The 21,424-nt window shown below is 34.7% G+C and overlaps 1 protein-coding gene across 1 annotated transcript in view; it reads right to left on the bottom strand.

Annotated features, from left to right (window-relative positions):
- The window catches only part of PACRG (parkin coregulated), a 256,602-nt gene that overhangs the window by 174,110 nt on the left and 61,068 nt on the right, over positions 1–21,424 (bottom strand). The window contains exon 3 of the mRNA XM_049801673.1: positions 14,904–15,038. Coding sequence (XP_049657630.1) covers positions 14,904–15,038 — 135 coding nt within the window. The remainder of the gene's footprint in view (positions 1–14,903; positions 15,039–21,424) is intronic.

Raw genomic sequence — 21,424 nt, 5'->3', positions numbered from 1 at the left:
TGATTTAGTGAAATTTGATATGTATGGTAGGACATGAAAGACCTGAACCGAATATCTTTCATATAAGGTCATATCAGATCAGACGTAACTACTTTAAAAAATCCCTCTGGAAATAAAAGGCAGTAGGTTTTATCTAGATAATGTTTTAGAGACTTATCCTGTTATGCCACCATTTTCATTATCTGCAGGTGAGAATAAGTGAAGAGATTTCTTAGCTGATATGAAAATATTAATGTTTTAAAAATAACAACTTAGAAAAATCATTCTAATGTGCTTGTGCACATTAACCCCTATACTGCATAAGGATAGGGGATTAGTTTTAACTTCCTTGCAGAATTAACAGCAGTGTAAATGGCTGCAAGTTTATAATGAAATATACATGGGTACAGAATTAATTATTAAAGCAGAGAAAACATGCTTCACTCTTAGAACTCACTTTTACATTCTCAGGTTTATCAGGAAACCTCTTTGATAAAATAAAAGATTAAGAGGAACAGCACAATTCTAGCAGTCTGAACATATATTTGCTACCTTTACATTTTCATCAAATAACCCAGTGCTAACCACTAACTGGAATTCTGGACCACAACTGGTGCATATCTAGAAATTAAGCCACTTTTTGGAGGATTATTCTAACCTGATAGTCACCATATTAGGTGATACCACCACATTAGGTTATGTTTCAAAAAACTGGATTAATGATCTAGGATGCTAAATACATAAATAAAAAATTACCTGGGGAAAAGGTATGGGGGTGAAGTTCCTGCTCTCTACGATTTTGTTATCACTGACAGTTACTAGGTATGTCTAACTAATGCCTCAGGAAGTGGTCAGGCAGTTGGACTAGATGATAGTTGTAGGTCCCTTCCAATTGAAATATTCTATTCTATTCTATTCTATTCTATCACGTAAGCATTCCAAATCAACCTCATGCAAAGTCAGTCAGATAGTTTAAATCACCTTCTGAGGTGGTAAATCCATTAAAGTTTGTCTTTCCATGCCCTTGAGAGCAAATAGATGTATTGTCCTAATTATCTGCAAGTCTGTACACAAGAAAGCATAAATATTACCTTATTGTCTGTAATCAGAAATGTTTGGAGACAAGAGATCTCTGACAGACTGATGGCAAGCGCTGCGTGACCAAGAAGTTGTATTCACTTCAGCTTTTCATACTTGTTTTATATAGCATAAGGACTTCTATTGTAGCTAGAGTGAATTTTATGGCCTAGTTTTATAATGTCACAGAAATGATATATCAAATTTATCACAGCTGATGATAAACATATTGCAAATATTTTGCTATGCATTTCTGATTTAATTTGTGAATGAATGATTTCAATAAGTTCAAGATTAAAAATGAATAAAAATCCATGCATAAATTCAATAAAGATCGAGGTTTTTCCTTATCAGATAATGTTTATCTACAAAAAAATATTCTTTTCTCATTTTGGGAAGGGCTTGTAGTACCATGACTGTGGCTATATGCTGCTTACAGTTTGTCAAGGAAGAATAGGGCAAATTCAGTAATGTAACTGAAGAGTTTTAGACAGCTATTTTTCTCATCTCTTCAGAAAAGCACCCAAACATATATGGAATGAAAAATAATATAGGAGAAACAAGAAATAAAATACAGGTTTAATTCTACAAGGAAAAAAAAAGAAATGCAGCTTTCCTCATCTTCAGCTTAAACTAGAAATTTCCGGCTGAATCACAAAATTTCCAACTATTATTTGAACTCAGATTGAACAAACCCCTGAGAACTGTATGATGGCAAAAATTTTAAACAGGCAAGTTTACTTTAACTCTGAAAGGAGTAAAGTAGTCTTAATAACTGTGACACCCAAATTCCCAAACTTATGTATACTATGCCCTTTTGTATCAACTTATAGCTGTTCAGGTTTCCTCCCAAACTGCTGCACAAGAACAGAAGGTTAGACTTTGGCACAGACATAAAAAGGACTGCAGTTTTCACTTGGTTAATATGGGGGGGTGGCTGAGGGGTGTTCAGCATAGCACATGAACTGATCTGTGAATATATTAAGCAAAAAATTCATATTAAGATCGGATAATAAAATGTACTGTCTTTCACACTGTGGAAGCACAAGGCAAGCAACAACTCAGGAAACTGAAATTCACCTGAGTACAAGTGGGAAATGACTCTCCAACTCGGGCTTTGTTAAAAGGAATGTTTCTGCCTCAGACACCAGATTTATCTGGGCCCCCCAGTCTACCAACCTAGGAATAATAAGAGCAGCAAGGTTCCAGTGCTGTTAATAAATGCCAAGGCAAAGCAGGGGTCTCCCATCTGAACTGGCCTTTTTAAGAGTGAAAGGGCAAGATAAGAAGCACAAAGTGGGAACATCACTTACTGTATAGGCTCATGTAGGTATTTATGATTTCCTAAGTGTATGACCACTGGCTTCTGACCCTAGTAGAATTTCTTTGGATATGAACAGAAAACACCACCATTGACTGTGTTAGTTTTTCAGAGCAGAACTGTGTTTCAGTGCACTCAGTCTTCATTATAAGATGAGATTCATTACATTACAATACAGCTAATGTTCCTAAAGAGATAGGTATTTAGACTGAAGTTTAATTACATTGGGAGCAACACCCTTTTTTAGCCTCATTCTAGCTGAGGAAATTTTCATCTGAATATTCATATCTGTTTAAAGATCATTATTTGTGATTTTCTGAGGTATTATTTGTCTACCTTTTTGTAATAGTTCTTTAAATAAGGCATGGATTTACCTGCACATATGAACATAATATTAATTTTAAAACATAGAAAATCAGTTCCAATGCATAAGATTTAAATTAATTATTTTTGCCAGTTAGGTTTTGGGGGGTTTAACTCTGATATTATAAATACAGACTTCCACCAAGTCCTACAGCACTTAGATTGTTTCATTATACAAAGACTGTTTGGCTGGTATTCCTTTAAAACCAATGTAAGATGCATTTTTTGGCATGATGTTGAAGGAAGTCACAGGGGAGAAAACTAGCAACCCACAGATTCTGTCACTTAGTACAAAAACTGCAGTATTTATAATTCCCTACAATCGCCTGTTTCCTGAGCATTAATGTGCAAACGCTGAAAGCCAAGGGAACTATCTCATTTAAATATTTAAGATAATTTATTTTAGCCCTGATAACCTACCACGTTACTACTACTGTCAAAAATCCACACTGCTATTTGAAACGTAAATATAGACTCAGTCTTCAAGTTTTTCATAAAAAACCACAGTCGAACCACCTCAGCAGAGTTTTTATCAGACACATTTAAATGAGTTGAATTTTTAAAGGCCTTGGCCATTAATGTCTTAAAGATGCAATAACATTAATTTGAAACTAGCACTTATTAATAAAGTTACATCATTATGATTGGAAACAAACAAATGTAAATACTTTTTTCTCATTTTAGAGGTAGGTACATTTCATTAATACCACTGCTACATAGTACAAGCAAAAGTATCGCTTCTGTGGGTTTGATCACAAGGCATTAAGTACATGCTTAAATCTCTGCAGGAACAGAGCTCTTTCATGCCACATTGATAGCTATTTTATCGAACCGAGTTGTCAACAAGTTTCAAAGGAAGAGGGAATTTGGGAAAAAAAAAAAAGGTTAAAATTTAGGTCTTGCACAAACTCTTCACAGATAAGGAAGGGGAGATACAGATGAAAGAACCAACAGGGAAGAAAGGAAAAGGAAATAAAACTAGGTATTAAGCAAACAGATACTATTAATTAGCAGAGTAAAATTGTGAGGAATGAGAGCAGTGCTGAGCCCAGACCACAGCTCTGCAGCATAGTAGATGTGAACATGAATTTGATGTGAAACGTTCATAGAGGATAGTGATGAGAAAATGACACTGAAATGATGATGAATTAATTTATGCTTTGGAAACAGTATAGGAAATTAAACAGAACTGAGCGAGATAAATTTGCCCCATGGACATGCCTAACAAATAGTGGACAACAAAAATGAAACAATGAAAGGGTAACAAAATATAAAGTGTTTATGACGAACCTGATGAGAACAGACTTCCACTATAATACATTTCTAAAGAAACATTTGCTGAATATGTTTTTAGAATATATGTTTTCAGTGATAGTGAACTTCTATTAATTTGAGACATACAGTGTGAAGTTTTCTTAAACATCTTGCATTCCTTTACACAATTTACAGTTTTATAAAGCTATATTATAAGTATATAACACATCTCTTCAACTCAGTGAAAGGTTTACAATTTGTATTTAATTGTCACAGTCTACTAGCTCTACATTTTCATCATCTGTAGTCAGTCAACAGCACATACAATATACAAGTACCCAGTATGTGTGCTGGGTACTGACTTAAGTGTTTCAGATTCCATTTATAAACAGATAAAGTTCATAATAGTGATCTAGTTTATCTGCACTGCTCTGCTTTTCTTTTTTGAGTTATATGACGTTCAGAACGTATACTTGTCTATGTGGGTTAGGTCAGGATATCCATGGCTACATAACATCAGATGATTGTGGAAAGCTACAAAGCCATTTTTTTCTTACAGATGCTATAGACAGATCAACAAGCAATAAGCTTATACTCGCAGAAGATGATTCTTCCTGTTATTCACATAGACTTTTTATACTACACCTCTGTGTTTTTCAAGGCAGAATCTGCCCCCAAATTTCCAAATTAAAAGACTCTGTTTGCATAATTTCTACATTACCTTTCTTAAATTAAAAAAGCACTTAACTATATGCCATTTTTTACCTAAAATTATATAAAAAAATTCAGACTTGAAAAGACAAAGTAGTTGAAGAAATTATTCAGTCTCTGAGCCTCAAAGTAGAGTGGTCACAGTATCTGACTACCAGAAATTAAAATATCAAACACACATTGATTTTTATGTTGTCAATTCCATTTGTTTTGTCACTTGTGAGAGAACTTTGCCATATTTAGGTAAAAGGAAGAAAGCTGACAACTAATGAACAGAGAACAAGCCACCCATTAATTGGGATAGGGCTCAGAAATCACCTTCAGAGTAGATACAGAAAATTCTTCAACAATGTGTTTGTGGCACTGAACAAAACTTTCTGACAAGCAACAAGAAGCCCTTTTAAAGACAGATGTTTCTGCTTGCAACTTAAAGATTAAAGTGGAACAAGTCCTGGCACTTCTAGATGGCAACCTTTGTAGCTAGGAAAAGATTATTCTGCCTGAAACGCAGTATAACAAGATGTCTGGGCTATATTACCTACTTATCTTCTAAAAAGTTTCCATCTTTAAGAAGAGAGGTAGCTGTTTAACTGAAGGAGGAGGAGCATTTTGGTTTAGTCCTATGTGTCAATCTACCAATTTCTGAAGCTTACATCACTTGTGTCCTCTAGGGTCCATAGTAACATGAATTGTCTTTATCCAAGTGCCTAGCAAATCATTGTCACATAGCAGCAGTCGACCTTTCTTTTCAATCTATGCACTTTTCAAGAGTTATAAATCAGTTGACTTTCAAGCTCGATGAGATGGCATATGCCCTGGTTTGAAGAACAGATGGAGGCTTGGGGGAAAATTGTTTCTGCAGGCTTGCTACAAGCAGCACTGCTCCATAAAAGTGAACCATTCGCACTAATTTCTCACATAAATTATACAGGCAGGGAGCACCAGCCCATTCAGCAGAAAATCTTTCATCTAGCTTTCAGAGGTCATTTAGCAAATTTAAATTAAAGTTATTTCTGATACATGGCTGGGTTTTCATTCCATACGCTTTTAAGAGATGGCAATTTACATCAAACAAAGGAATGGCTTTAATTGTGTATGCAGGGAAAAAGGAACAGTAAATTAACTGCCACAATATTACTGTTTTCTAGAATCCTGGGATAAGTTGTGACTATTAATTAGCCACAGAGGAATTAATAACTGAAATATGGCAGCTCTGTACTATAGGAATCAGGTAAACTGTCACTACTCTTTGTAAGGCCTGTTTTAGACTCCAGCTGAATACCAGTCCCCAGATTCAGCATCGATGTTGTTAAATAAAGGAGTTCTCAGCCATTTCCAGGAAAACATTCTTTACTTTTTAAGGGAAACATATTATTCAGCTGTTAAGCAAACGTACATGTCATTTTTTAATAAATATGGTACTTTATCTGAGCATGGAGAAAAGAGACATTTCATTAAATTCTTAAATTATAAATATGAAAGAAATGGAAAAGACCAGAGGACTGTAAAAAACCTAACTCTAGAAAGAATTACATTTTTGTGAGCCACAAGTGGTAAGAAAGAAGAGATTGCATTGAGTAACCTCTAATACATAATGTGACATAGTTCAGTGTTTCACCAGAAATATTAGTTTAAATGTACAAACTAAAAACAACCAATGAGAATGTTGATGAGTATTGAAACAGTTACTTTGAATTTTTACGGGATTTCATAAAAATATAGTGTTTTGCTACAGTGTTTTGAAATAGCATTTTGATAAGATTCTTTTTTAATCTCTAACATCACACATTTATTCTAAGACCTGCAAAGACACCTCCATTTCAGATGTGAAAAAGAACTTAACAGAAGAGAGTAAAGCCATGAATGATTTGTAGATTAGTATTAAGAAGTAGTGAGCCAACAGAAAAATATATATTAGAGAGCCATTGGCTATGTAAATTTTTAATTACGGTTTTAAGCATGCAGTTAATTGGTGCACTAGTATTAAGAAATATTTTTCAACTGAAAATGAATTCTAGTATAGTGCTTTTGAAAAGGAAGATTTGAACAGACTGAATTTATTTGGAATTAATGTTACTCAGCGGTGGGATGAAATCAATGTAGAAATTTCAAACTTGAGAAACCTATCTTTCCAACACTTTCTGTGACTACATGTATCATGGAATGGAAGCTGGAAGCACCGAGAGTTACTCAACAACTTTAAAAATGTTGCCTGAATTGAAGGACATAAGCTTGGTACCCTATTTTAGTCTGTAAATGAAAGATTGTTAATCTTAGCTAACTCATAAAATGCTAGAGTCAATATAAATAGTGACTTTTGAAGAAGAAAACAACTACATACCTTTTGAACATAAATATAAAACTAACACATTACTAAATATAAATGTAATTAGATACAAACTAACACTTCTTAGATGTAAGAGAGGGATTTAAGTCTGCTGTTATAAAAAGGATGATCATAACTTCTATAACTTTGATAACTCAAGACATTGTATTTTATAGCCGATCAGAAATTGATTCCTGTCAGCATTATCAAGGACTAAAAACCTAATAGATCAGTAGGAAAATTTATAATATCATAGGGAGAAAAAGGGACAAGATAATGGATAATATTTATCTATGGCAATAAGGATCCTATTGTTATGCAGTCAGTAGGAATGTTGTTTTATTTGCTAGAAAAGATATTGCATTTATTCTGTAGCTCTTCTGTATGATTTCAGGTCATAGAGTGGGTATAAGTGTAGTGCATAACACAATATTGCTTAAGAGAATTAAAGGAGTTTTCATTTAAATGAAAATCAGGTCATAGTCATTAAGGTGTGGCTGTTTTTCAGTATTATGCATTTAAAAAAGGAAACTAGAACAGACTTGTGATTGCAATTTTTAACAATCTCTAAGAAAAAAGTTGCATCTACATCAGCGAAGACAGCACTTTTGATAGTCATTAGCTGGGCACTAGTATCACGGTCACAAAGAATTATGAATGGCATTTGTCTATACACAACTGTTTATGACCAGTATTTGCTTGTGCTTGCTTCAGTAAGCCATAGTATACAGATTACTAATAACTTCTGATTTAAGATGATGCAACAGAGCTATTGCTACATTTTTAGCTTAAACCTGAATAATTCTTTCTTGCTACCATGCTACATCCTAAGTTTGCTGTATTACTGTCTCCACAGAAAACTGTGGATTTTACTGTCTTCTAAAAAATGAAATTACTATTTTCCAAACTATTCTTTTACACTAAATCTGTTAATATAGTTGTTGGTTTTGTCTGGGATTTTTTTTCCCAGAGGCAGCATTTAAAATTTGTTTCTCCAAGACTTTATTTCTTTACCTCAACTCATATTTCTAGTCTCTCTAAATTATTATGTATTATTTCTGGCTTAAGAAATTTTTGCTTTCAGTTGCCTTCTCTTGAATCCACACTGCAATTTTCTGTTATACCAACACAATTGTATTGGAGACAGGCTTAAAAAGGATCACTGAAATGATTAAAAAAAGGAGCTCTCTGGGGAAGATAAACAGAAGTCTATTGCAGAAGAAAACTCTGAACTATTTCATAAAACATTAATGAAGACATTAAATAAAATAGAAACTAACACCACTCTGTTCTGTACCCACTGTGCCTAAGCATGATACATGGCCACTCCTCTTTGTATATAATCTTGCAAAAAGCTTTCATTCTGCATGACAACACTTGTGGGGGATTTACAAGTTTTAAGAAAACCTCTCTCGACATCTTTTATTAAGAAGATATTAAACATAGTTTAACAAAGAATGGAAGCAGAAAAAAAAATCTGTATATCTGAAAATAAATAAAAAATGAAAGTATTATTTTTCATAGGCAATTTGTTCTATTTCCTTTCAGCTATCTGAGGCTACAATTCCATGAGCAGCTGAACTAATCTAGCAGTTCATTGATGTCAAAAGAAAAAAAGTTTTGAGATCCTTCAACTCTCTCCCATTCTTCACTGTACTTCACCACTGTTTCTCTCTCCTTCACCAACACACAGCTTTAGCACTCATGGACTCTTTTCTGATCAAAGCTCCCAGGATTGTGAACATGTTGCTGTTAATCGAGAAAAAAGACACATCCACTTTTTTCCCTGAGTTAGTGAGATAAATTTACTCACAGAGGGCTCTGATAAGCATCAGTGCCAGTGCCAAGTATGCCTTAGAAATGGAGAGCAGAAGAGGTGAAGAAAAGTTGGACCCTCCACTTCTTATAGCAATAAGCTATTAAATCCCCTCAACTTCTAGAATTACAGCTCACCTCTATAAATTGCAAGACATTAGTATAATAATGGGATCATTCTGTAGGGTAAATAAGCTCCCTCCAACTATTTTTAATTTGTTTTGGGATTTGAACTTTGGGAAGTGTTACCTAAGTTTATTTAATACTACATAGGGAACAATATACAGTGCTTATTCATGTGGTTTAATGGCAAGACATTACCACAAAAATGAAAAATGCTGAGACATTACTTGAGAGCTCTCCAACTGAAAACTTGTCTCCCTTCCAACCATATCAGTCGATATAAAAAGGATATATTTTTTCTTGCTTAAAATGTATCCCTCAAACTAGCAAAAAAAGGTTGCACTTCCAGGAAAAGAAAACAAAATTTAAACCCCAGCTATTTTATGGAGAAAACCCCCCAAAAAAGCATAACACCAAAACCAAAAAAACCCAACCCGGCCCAACCCAACCCAAAAAAGATTTTTCTTGGTGCTGGGTATAGGTACCAGGTTAATCATAGCAGCTCAGAATTTTATATAAACTAGTATACAACATGCTGATAAAACCAAATGAAGAATGAGAGATGCTAGTAAAAATTGCAGTTCTGTGGCATGTTCAGATTATTCGTAGTCCCTATTACCAAAAGCAACCTTCAATAATCTGCACAATGAAAAAGCATATGCACAATCCAAATTCATGATGTGCAGGGAAGAACATTTTCTTTTACCTCTGCATCTAGTTTCTATCACCAAAGTGTAATTTTGCTACCATAGCTTATACTAGCCCCTGAAAAAAACAAGCTGTACAGAAGAGGGGATGAAGAGAAGTTAAAACGGTAAGAGTCACATCCTTAGTGAACATAGCTATTTTGGAAAAAAAAACATAAACCCCAAAAGATGGAAATCATGTTCATTTTGACATTTTGCTTGAGAAGTTTGTGGTTTTGAATTTGGTTTTCATTTCTCTGAAATTGCTAAAATTCTTTTGAAGACTAGAAGCTTTTTTTTCCTCTGCATAATGACTTTCATATTAAACTTACTCCTAAAAAAATAATTTTTCAAACATTCTGATGACTTTCTGTACGGTACAAAGAGACTGTATTTCAAACACATTCTTAATAATTCAGAAATACTTTCTTGGTTTTATCAACGTTCCTAGTCAAAGGTTTAATTGCATTCTGACCTTTTTTAATTCAGTAACGTATATTTAAAAATGGAAGTCCTTTTCAGACCTGAACTATGAGCTTTTATTATTTGTAGCTTGGTATGAGATTGTGCAAAAGAATATATTACTACATTTTGAAATAAAATTGTGATATATATAGGCTAAAAGAGAACTGCAGGATCCCACATATGTAGTCAAAGGGCTTATAAATATTTTAACACATTCTTTTCCTAAAAAGATCACTTTCTACTATTATCTAACTCCAAATTAACAACAATTTATGTTCCAAACTTTTATGTTTGTTACATATCAGAAACACATTTTCAAACCATACCATTATTATTCATTCTCTGTTAGTGGACAAAAACAAATGCTTCAAATTTGGAAAGACCCTTGAACATATGTTGAATAATTCAGCCATAGAAGTTTATTTCTAGATCTCAAAAGCCATTGCTTTATCAAAAAATATGAGTATTATATATTTGCAGCAATTTTAAGGCACTAATATTGACACAGTTCTATTTAATGAGCATGAAAACAAACAAAGAATTTAAATTAGATACTAAAATATTACATTGAGTGTATGCCATTTAGCAAAGAATTCACTGACTGCTAGGAGATCCCCTGAATCGGGATGAAAAGTCTTGAATTCATTTTGTATGGATTATTTTACTTTAATTGTAATCAAAACCAGAAATTCGTGTAGTGAGTTACAAAGATGGTGGGTTACTTTTCACAGATATAATTAACAAGTCATTCTCTATATTCACTTTCTGAAAATTACAAAAGGACAGCTTTTCTCCAGATTTGAAAACAAAGGCTAGGAACACCAAGACAGTCATGTCTTCTTCTTTTAGAAATAAACATGATTACAGCCTCTAACACCAGATAATTTTAGGCTGGTATTATCAGATCTTTTAATTTATTTATATATTTTCCTCTGGATGGTGTTCTTTAAAACCAGGTTCAATTTCCTGTTCTAATATGTAATATTGATGATTGATATGTTATAATCATATTTTATCTGTTCGTATGTTTTCTTCCATTAGGTCAAAACAGGTTTATTTGAACTTGCAATAATAGTAAAACTTACCAACCAGAATGTCAGTATTACAGGAATATTCAAACAGATGCCTTTCTAAACTTAAAGACTTAGTCTGAGAATTCACATAGAAGACACATCTTGCTATAATGATCTTGTAGTGATATCTAATTTGCTTTGATCCCTGTTTTAAGAAAAGGCACCAAGGTTAATACCAAGGTTTATCTGCACAGTTTAATCTTGTCCATGCTTAGGATTAATTTGGAGTAAGAATGCCTCTTTCTAAATTTAGTGCATTTTGGAAATAAGCTAAACAACAACTACAAAGTACTATTATTTCAGAATTAAAGATTCAACACATGCAGCTATTCAGAAATAGTTCTGAATAGTTCCTGATCTTTAAATTTATATCTTATCTAGTACTATAACCGTAGTACTAGATGTAGCAAGCCCTCACAGGAAATTAGTCATGGGCTTAAAATTAGGGTTATGTAGAACTGTTACAAAATCAAGGGTCTCTTGTGCATATTTTTTTTTTGGTACATATTAACAAAATTAATGGATATTAAAACATTTCAGATTCTTCTGTTCTGGCTGAAGATGACTGTATTCTGTCCACAGAATTACAATAAAGTGAACAAGAGTTCAAACTGTATTCAATACAATATTTAATGGCTGACAATTATGGATATTTTGTTTCAGTTCAGTAACTATAAAAAAACCCCAACAAACAAACAAGGAAACAAACAAACAAAACCCAACAGTGTATTCTTAGGAAAGAATAAAATCCTGTAGTGTTTTCCTTTGTCTGAACAAATCGTGTTTCTGAGACCCCCCTGCATTTTCTCTCATGCACCACTTGGTAGACAAACTAACAAGAGCGAAATGAACCGTGATATACATTACATCTAAACAGAGCAAAAAACCCATCTCATAATAAAATGTTGATATTGTGCAATTATGGCAGGATTAGAATATCACTGTTACCATTTATTTCTTCTTTTTATCCTTCCACTACAGTCATGATTCATGCAAATAAATATAGTTCAGCAAGATTTTGTAGAACATTTTGCATAGACATATTTCATCATAAAAATATTTTGTTCATTTTCATGAATTTAAGTGATATTGAGTAAAATATATTTCTAAAATAATTACTTATTTAATCAGATTTACAAATAAATATGATGAACTGATGAAAATTAGCCATGAGAAAACAAGTGAAAAATACAGACCTGACTTTATCTGTACCTTTAAATATTAGCTAATGATGAACAACATTCTCACCCTTTTGCAGCAGTGGGCACCCTCTAGACTTTAGAAGCTATCTAAGGTAAAGTTTGAACTAGAAAACTCCTATTTGCTTGCTTCATCTACTTAAACTGCACAATAAGCAATGATGGTTGCATGCCAAATTAAACAACAGTCTCAAGTAACTCTACTACCTCAGTATTGTTTTCTCGAGTGCTTGCCACAGAACTCAGTCTGGACTGATTTGTGACTACATCAAGTGGCATGGAATAAGGGAAATAAGATTGGACCCTGCCATGTGCTAATGTAAGAGTGGGATAGTCCGCTACTATGCTGCCTTCTTGCATGTATGCTTTAGTACTGATCATTTGTTTCTAAAGAAAGGATTAACAGCAATAGCAAAAGCAACTGTTGCATGACATCTCAGTCCTATATTGCACTAGCTACATGCCAATGTTTTCCTGTGGTAGGTAGACACTAGGGATACATTAGGTCTATAAGATTGCAAATTGTGTTAAGAAAAAAATATGTGCTGGATCTTTGACTAGAGACGGCTATTGTGACTGTCTTAAGGTAGTATGTTTTCAAACAATTTAAACTGTCAGATACAGGGAGCAAACACTCTAGACATTCAGCTGTGGCTGGAAGGCTTGTAGATAGCAAGTTAGCAAGACGTCACAGAATCAGAGAATCATAGAGTATGTCAAATTGGAAGGGACCCACAGGGATCATTGAGTCAAACTCCCTGCTCCTCACAGGACTATCTAAAACTAAATCATACGACTAAGAGCATCATCCGGATGCTCTTTGAACTCTGACAGGCTTGCTGCTGTGACTACTTCCCTGGGGAGCCTGTTCCAGTGACTGCCTGCCCTGTCAGTAAAGAACCTTTTCCCTTATGTCTCATCTGAACTTCCCCTGATGCAGCTTCATTCCATTTTCTCATGTCCTAAGTCAACTATGCAGTCACTAGCATCATCTAGTGGAATGCTAGTCCTTATGATGGAAATATATGCATCAAAGAGCAATTAAAATGAGGTAAATTGTCTGTACCTCTCAGTCTGATTTTGAGAAATTAGAAGTTATAATGCCTCAAGATAAAAACTAAATTCTGCAGATTTTTTGCAGTTGATTGCAAATCACCTTTGGGTCTTACCTGGTAATGAAAGATTAGCATGCTGACTTATGTTGTAAGCTTGTGAATTTTAGACCAGAAAAGACATTTCTAGGGTCGCCTAAAGACCAGTTGCACTGGAATCTCATTCTGATCATGGGTAAAGTCTTGTGGGATAGAGATTCCCTTTGCTGCAAGAACTATTAATTTTTCCCTGTGGTGATTCAACACTGCTATGGGCAACAAAATAGTAGCACAAGTCTCTCTTATATACTTCAATAAGAAAAAAGCTACCTTAAAATCTAGTTACTAACAAATTATATAGTACCACTTACCACACTATAGGTCTAATCCTGTTGGCTTTGTTAGGAGTACAATCAGCTATAAGATTGCAAAATCCCTCCTTTTTGTGTTGAATTAACACAGTTATACATTTAAAATTGGTATCTTGTTCTTGACATGAACAATTAAAAAAAAATCTACAAATCTGACATATTTTGCTCATGCATATCATGTTCATTTTCTGTAACTATCACTGCTTCCAGCAAAATCTTATTTTAGTCCAATAAATAACACACACACAAAAAAAGTAATTCATGATAACCAAAAATAATTAAATACTAGGAGCAGGTTAAAGATCAGCATTCATTTTTCAAATTAAATTTAAAAGTCTGCAGTAGTTACTTAGAAGATTGGCGAGTTTTACAAATAACATCACCAAGCCTTTTAGAAAGAAACACAGCCGCATTAGAATGGAGTCATTAGGCAATACATTTATTTTGAAGCCAATTAACCTTTTGTCAGAGAAATGTTGGAGCTGTAATGGTTTCAGCAGTGGAGGTCAGCCTGTAACAGAGGCACGTATGACAGCGATTACGCTGTCTGACATATGCTGTAGACTGAGACTACAGCTGTGGAATGAGAATCTGCCTTCGTTTGTATTCTGCTCTGCATTTTCAGGGAGCAGGCAATCTTGACCTATCCATTTAGGTAATTAAAGCTTCTATTTGGAAGTGTCCTGCAGGAAGGTGAAATGTGGGGGAGATAAATGGCTGCTGCTCACTGTATCCAGCCACTTCCATCATTTGATGGACTGCCTGAAACAGGCTGCATTGCCAGGTCCTCATAAAAATAGAGATGAATTGGGCAGGAGACAATTCTCTAAGGCAAAGCAACTCTGTCATCTTCCTTTTTGCAGCATATAATTTAATTGTTAGCCAAGGTAGACAGCTGACTCAGGGGCCTTTCTCTAATGGCTTCCCCACCATCTTCCATTTGCTAAGAAATTATTTCAGTTTACTTACTTACAAGCTAACTTTGTTTGACAATGAGAGATGTCATTCCAATAAGCTCAGCTGCTTGTCACAGCTGTGCCAGGACTTACCTTCCAGGCGATTTTGTTTCCTTTAGTATCATGCTCAAGGGCAATTGGGAAGTCTCCTCGCTCATAAAACTTGCGAAATGCTGTGGGCTTTGTTGGTCTTTCTTTAAATGCTCCTGCAATTGGGGGCCCTCTTACCTTAAAAAACAAAACCAAACAAAACAAAAAAAGCCATAGTTCAGTGGTAATGTATTTTTAGAAAAAGCCTAATCCATATGTCACAAAATAGAAACAGATACGAAAGAAGAATAACATTGATCTCCTAAATGATAGTTTGCTTTCTTCTTTACATGTTATACCTCACTTCTTTGAAAGTACACTTTGGCAATGATCTACAGGTATCGTTAACTGTGGGTTTTTTGTTACCCCTTTCAGATTGTCACATTAAAACTGTTTATATTTCAAAGTAGCTATCTCCATTACTGCAGCATTTTTAAGCAAGAATGAAACACCAAGAACATATTGACGTTATGTAGCAGAAGTTGTTGGAAAATCAAACATTTCTCCTTTTCCTGTTTGTTTCTTTCTAGAAGTCACTAGTCATTTCCATGTAATATAACTGTCCCCACCTTCCATTCATTGTATTTCCCTGGCCACCACCTGATCTCCTTCACCATATTGTTTCCTCAAATGCCATGGATCTGGCTTTCTTATAACTACCAGCCCTTCAGTATTGATGGCTGAAGCACTGGAAGAAATGAAGTCTCTCAGATCTCTCTGCCTGTGAAAAAAATTGATTTAGCTTGACTTAGTTCCTTATCTGAGTTATTGCTGGTTAGCATATTGTGTAGCCTAAGTGCCTGAATGCCAGTCCAATTCCAAAATGCCACGCTGGAACTTTTTTCTCAGCCAAACATAGTAGTAACAACAACTAACAATTGGTACTAAGATAACAGAATTTCGAGTACTTATACGAAATCTATTGTTTAAGCTAATTAACAACGCTAATCTCAACTGCTAGAAGAGACTATGAGAGCTAAACTAATCTCAAATGTCCTTGACAACTGATTCTTCCCTGAGAAACTCCTGCCTTTTTTTTGTTTTATAGCCATTTATCTGGGATAAGAACTTGCTACAATTCTCTGCATATCTCTTTTGTCAAAAATGCCTTTATGACTTGCTACTTTTTATAACATAGAAAGTGTCATTTTCAGAAAAAGGTGAGAGCTTCAAGGATCATAAATCATACCCAGTATTTTGTATTGTTCTATTTGACTCCCTGTCTTCAGTGACCCTTACGTTAGTTTCTAGCAGTACAGACATTGAGCTTTCCAGGGAACAGAATGCAAACATGTAACATCCTTTGTTTCATTTGTGCTATTCTGTAATTTAGCTGTGCTAACTACAGATCTAAAGCTGACTTGGCACTTTTTTCCTCCGAAGTATTTTGACATAATTTTCCACTGTCTGAGGTAAAGGGGTCCACTAGTGATACACCTACACTCTACTACAAATTAAACTATGGCTACTAAACTGTGACCTATTGTTGTATATTGCTGTCATTGATAGACCATGTCTAGTGGAAACAGATTTGATAATGCATAGCTGTAACTTTGTTTAGTAAACACATCTGCAGCAGCTGAGAGTAATACTCCAAGAAAAGTATTTCTAACCAATGTAAATAAATCTACACTTACTGTTCTGCAGAGGAACAATTTGTTCTGTGCCACTAGTATAAGTACTTTCACTTGTCTTTAATCTTTTTGCATTTCAGGCAAGTCTATGAGTTGCTATTCATTTGAGGCCCCTAGAAAAGCATCTGTGTTCTTTTTGTATATTTATCACACACAGGATCTTCACATGTCCTTTAAAACATTACTTTCTGAACAATATTAGGAGTCACTGTTCTATTAAATTTTAACTTAAATTATTGATAAAGAATATGTTATCTTGATTACATGACATATAATCTTAATTATTTCCTGCCAACTATCACCATTAGAGCTAACTAATGCAATCCCAAACTGCATCTTAGCTGAAACCAAAAATTTTCTTCTTCCCAACTTATGTTAGTAAATTTGCTACCAACCTTTTTCTACTGCACCTTTACAGATTTTCTAGAAAATATGTTTGTGTTAATTTCACTTCTTCCTATTCTTTATTCAGGAACAAAGAAACTAGAAGGACTAAAAGGATCTTATCAAATCCATTCTGTTGTGCATTATCCTTACTTCAGTGGTTAGAAACCATGTCTTAAATAGTATGCCTACTCTGATCTGCCATCTCAAAAAAAGATATGGTAGAATTAGAAAAGGTTCAGAGGAGAATAATGACTGAGGGAATGGAATGGCTTTCACAAGAAAAGAATAAACTGGGAAAATGATGACTAAGGAGAAATAAAATAAAGATCTATAAAATCATGACTTCATGGAGAGGATGAATAAGGACAGATTTTCTACTGTCTCTTTCAGTAAAAGTATAGGGCATCAAAAAAATCTAGTCAGTGACAAGTTTGGAACAAACAAAAGTGGTTATGTATTCATGCAGCAAGTAGTGGATTTATGGAACTCCTTGCCAAAAGTCAGTGTTGGAAATCCTAAAAGTTTCTGTACATTCAAGTTGTGACTGGAAAAGTTGACAAAAGAGAAATCCGTTCAGGTTTACTAAATCCACATTATCAGTGATCAGAAATAAAATGAGTATTATCCTTTTTTTATGCAATACAGTCTGTCTGGTAGATCTCTTAGCATTACATTTAGTCTCTCATGGCCACATCACACTGGCATCTCATAGTTCTCCTTTGATTAACTGCCACAGCAACTATCTATTCCAGTTGATGAGCTCTCTGTTAATAACAGAATTTCTCGTCATTAGTTTTAAGTGCATTATCTTGTACTTTGTACTACTATATATAATTCTATTTCTATTACACCAGTTCTCAAGGGCTTCCACGTCCATCTGTGTGACATTGTGATCTTAATCTGTTTTAATAACAACTCCAAATATTATGTCAACTATAAATTTCATTATGCAATCCTATTTTTTTTTGTCAAGGTCACTAATGAAAATATTAAATAAGGTTAGCCCTAAAAACACCTCTTAAGAAATTCCATTAATAGCTTTCACCTGTTATCATATCTCTCATTTCAACAATACATGTCATTATTGTCTCCACTTCAGTATAGAGTTTCTTACCCATCTTACGCATCTCATAATTCTTGTATGGTATAACTAGCAAAGTAGTGTGTATAGCTAGAGAAGTAGCAGCATAACAAATGCTTGAAAATAGTCTAGAGAGAGAGCTGGTTTTTTTCACTTTGTCTTAAGGAAGATTTTCTTGTCAGTTTGGTCTGTAATAGGCATGGAGACCTTCTAAATACCAGGAAGAGCAACTAACTCCAAAGCAATGAAACGATCTAGACAGGAATGAGGCTAAGATCTGCCTAGAACAAATAAATATCAATGATCAGGAAGAGAGTGGAACTGTCCCTGCATTGAAGAAATGGTACCTTGCATGATTGAAGAGTACTGTTGCTCTGCTTTAAGTTTATTACATGGAGACAATGTGTTCCTTTTGTTAGCATCTGAGAAAAGCAGATTACGAGACATTCACTACAATGGCTGCATTGAGCTAATACTGTTTACATTTTACAAATAGTTTCCTTTCCTTCCTATCTTTATTACTAGGGAGACCATCACTATCATATTTGGTATTCTGAACGCAGTTCTCTAACTCAGACCTCTCTTTGGGTCATTCTAGCCATGCATCTTCAACAGTCTGCCTGAGGAAAAGAATATGTGTATGATTTACTTTTTCACTTTTTATAAATCCTATTCTATTTTGTATTATATATTTATTTTCCTATACTCAGATTTTAAGTAGCTCTTTCTGAGACCAGACTTCTTTTTGTTTTCTATTTGCAGACTATGCAAGGAATGCTAGTCACACATTCAGGTTAATTGCTATAAAAAAAAGTAATAAAAGAGCAATAATTAAATTCTGGAACAGAGTATCCACAGTGAGAAGCTGTCTCAAAATCTTTAGGCCAGACAAGTTCTCCAGGAAACAAAGTCAACTTTACTTCTTTTTTGCTTTTCATACAGAAGATATGTTTCTCCCAATAGAAAACTGTTCAACAGTCTTTCCTAACAGCTGAATGACCATTCTTAATAGCTCTTTTCCTCATGCAGATTTAGCATTTCTACATGTATAATTCATTAGGACCTTCCTAGCTGTAATGTGGCAGTTTCTGAAGACACATCTGGTCCAAAATTTCAGAATGTGGAAATCAAGAGGGGTAATACCTACTGATCCTGGTAACAGTTGAAAAAATCTGATTTACTGAGCTGCTTACATAAACTATGCTTTTCAGAATCTTACAGAAATTTTATGCCTTGAACTTTTAGGGTAAGACTAATATACTTTTAATGGCTCATGGGCAGCTGGTCACAAAGGGAGTTTCTAGAGGTTGATGTTGGATCTGATACTGTTCAACATCTTTATAAAGGATGTAGATGACAGAACTAAATGCTTGCTTACCAAGTGAGTGGATCATACCAAACTGGGAAGACAGGTACTATACGCCAGAAGGAAGAGCCACCGTGCTGAGAGGTCTTCACAGACTAGCAAACCGGGCCAACAAGAATTGCATATATGTAATGTCTTGCACATGAGATGATTGATAGAATAATCCCAAACAGCAGTACAAGCTGGGTGGCATATGACTAGTTGGGGTGTAGCTTTGCTGAAAAGTACCTGAGGATTCTTGTGGACAGCACTAAACTTGGGCAAGCAGTGCCTTTGCAACAATGAAGGCAGAATGAGCCCTGGGTTGCATCAGTAAGGGTATAGTCAGCAGATCAAGGATATCCACTCTATTGACATTTATTAGGACACACTGGAATATTGTGTCCAGTCTGGTCCTCCCAGTTCATGACAGAAACTGAAAAAAAGGGAGAAGGTCTAGCAGAGGACCGTGAAGATCATTAGAGGTTTGGAGGTCTTGACAGAAGGTTCAAGAAACTTGATGTGTTCAGCCCAGAGAAGAGAAGGCTGAGGGAAGGATCCAATCACAGTCTTCCAATCCCTAACAGATAGTTATAGAGAAGATGGAGGTGTTCTCTTCAGAAGGATGCACAGGACAAGAGACACCAGGTGCAAATTGCTTCAAGGGAAATTGTGTCTGGATACAAGAAAAGAGTTCTTCGCTGTCAGAAAAAATTAAACACTGGAATAGGTTGCCCAGAGAAGTGGTGGAATCTCCCCGAAAATATTCAAGATTTGGCTTGGCAGGGACCTAAAAAAAACAAATCTAAGACCCAGCTTTCAACAGAAGACTGGACCAGATGATCTCCAGAGGTACCTCTCAGCTAAGGCTTCTCTGTGATTTTATGTTGCTAAGTAAAATATACAAAAAGAAATCACACAATGTTTTTCCTTGTGATAATGAGTTTTGCCTTCTTACATTTTATATTGTTACAATTACTGACTAAAAAGGTCATTCTGAAAGTATTCCATTTATTGGAAAAACAGTAACAAATACTATCTTCTTCAACCTAACAAAAATACTTCATTGCAACATAGCTAGAAAGATTAAGATTAGAGTTCCAGTTAATTAAAGGCTAATACTCATGATGGCAAAGTATATGAAGCAATAAACAGTTTCTGAGGTTCGTTAAATGCCAAAGAGAAGTTGAAGAGTTTGATAATTGCAAAACTAATTTATTGTAATTCTGTGCCATTGAACTATGTGACAAGATAAAAGATACAAGCCATTAAGCAAAGAAAAAAAGAAGAAAGACCATATTTCTTTCATTGACTCATGGGCATTTAAAAGCATTGTATCAGGTCGCATTCTCACACTTTTCAGTGATGGCACATTAGGAAAATGACTAGGAAAAATTATTTGAAGTCAAGTTTAAACAGTGATTAATTATTTGAAGACTGAATTTTCCAAATTTCCTGAGTGTCAAACTGTATGCATACTCAGGGACCTAAACACATCCCTGTATAGAATAACTGGTGATTTTCATGAAAACTAACACTAGTTTCATGAGCAGTTTGAGCCAGACAAAAATTGACACCAACACAGAGGTAAGTGGTCTTTCTGACCTCATGCACCTGCATACTACCACAATGTACTGCCCTCCACTAATGACAGAAGCTTTCAGGTAGGTATTTAGAGGACAAGATCAGGAACAAAGGGATGGTTTTGTTTTGTTTTGGTGGTGTTAGTTGAGGGGTTTTTTTGTTAGGTTGATTTGTGAAGTATTAGATCCTTAGGGTGGTTACTGCAAAGATGAGTGAACACTTAAGCTGGCAGAAGGGAGGGAGCAGCATGGAGTGGGACAGGAAGAAATAGGTGACTGATTCTTCAAGGAGAGGTGCTGAATTTATATTGAACACCAAGAATTAATTGTACATACAGTTTCTTATCTGCCTATGCAGATATAGGTTGTTTTATTCAAATCAGAAGTCAGTAATTTTTCAAGTACTATGGGGAAAATAAAAGATGTGATCACATATTAAGTTGTAGGGATTCAGGATATTAAGAAACTAATGTTTTTACTTCCTTAAGTAGAAT

This window comes from Accipiter gentilis, chromosome 5, assembly GCF_929443795.1.
Source record: "Accipiter gentilis chromosome 5, bAccGen1.1, whole genome shotgun sequence".
NCBI classification, from domain to species: Eukaryota; Metazoa; Chordata; class Aves; order Accipitriformes; family Accipitridae; genus Astur; species Astur gentilis.
Note: the sequence above shows the minus strand (reverse complement) of the source record. Positions and strands in the feature narration are given on the sequence as shown.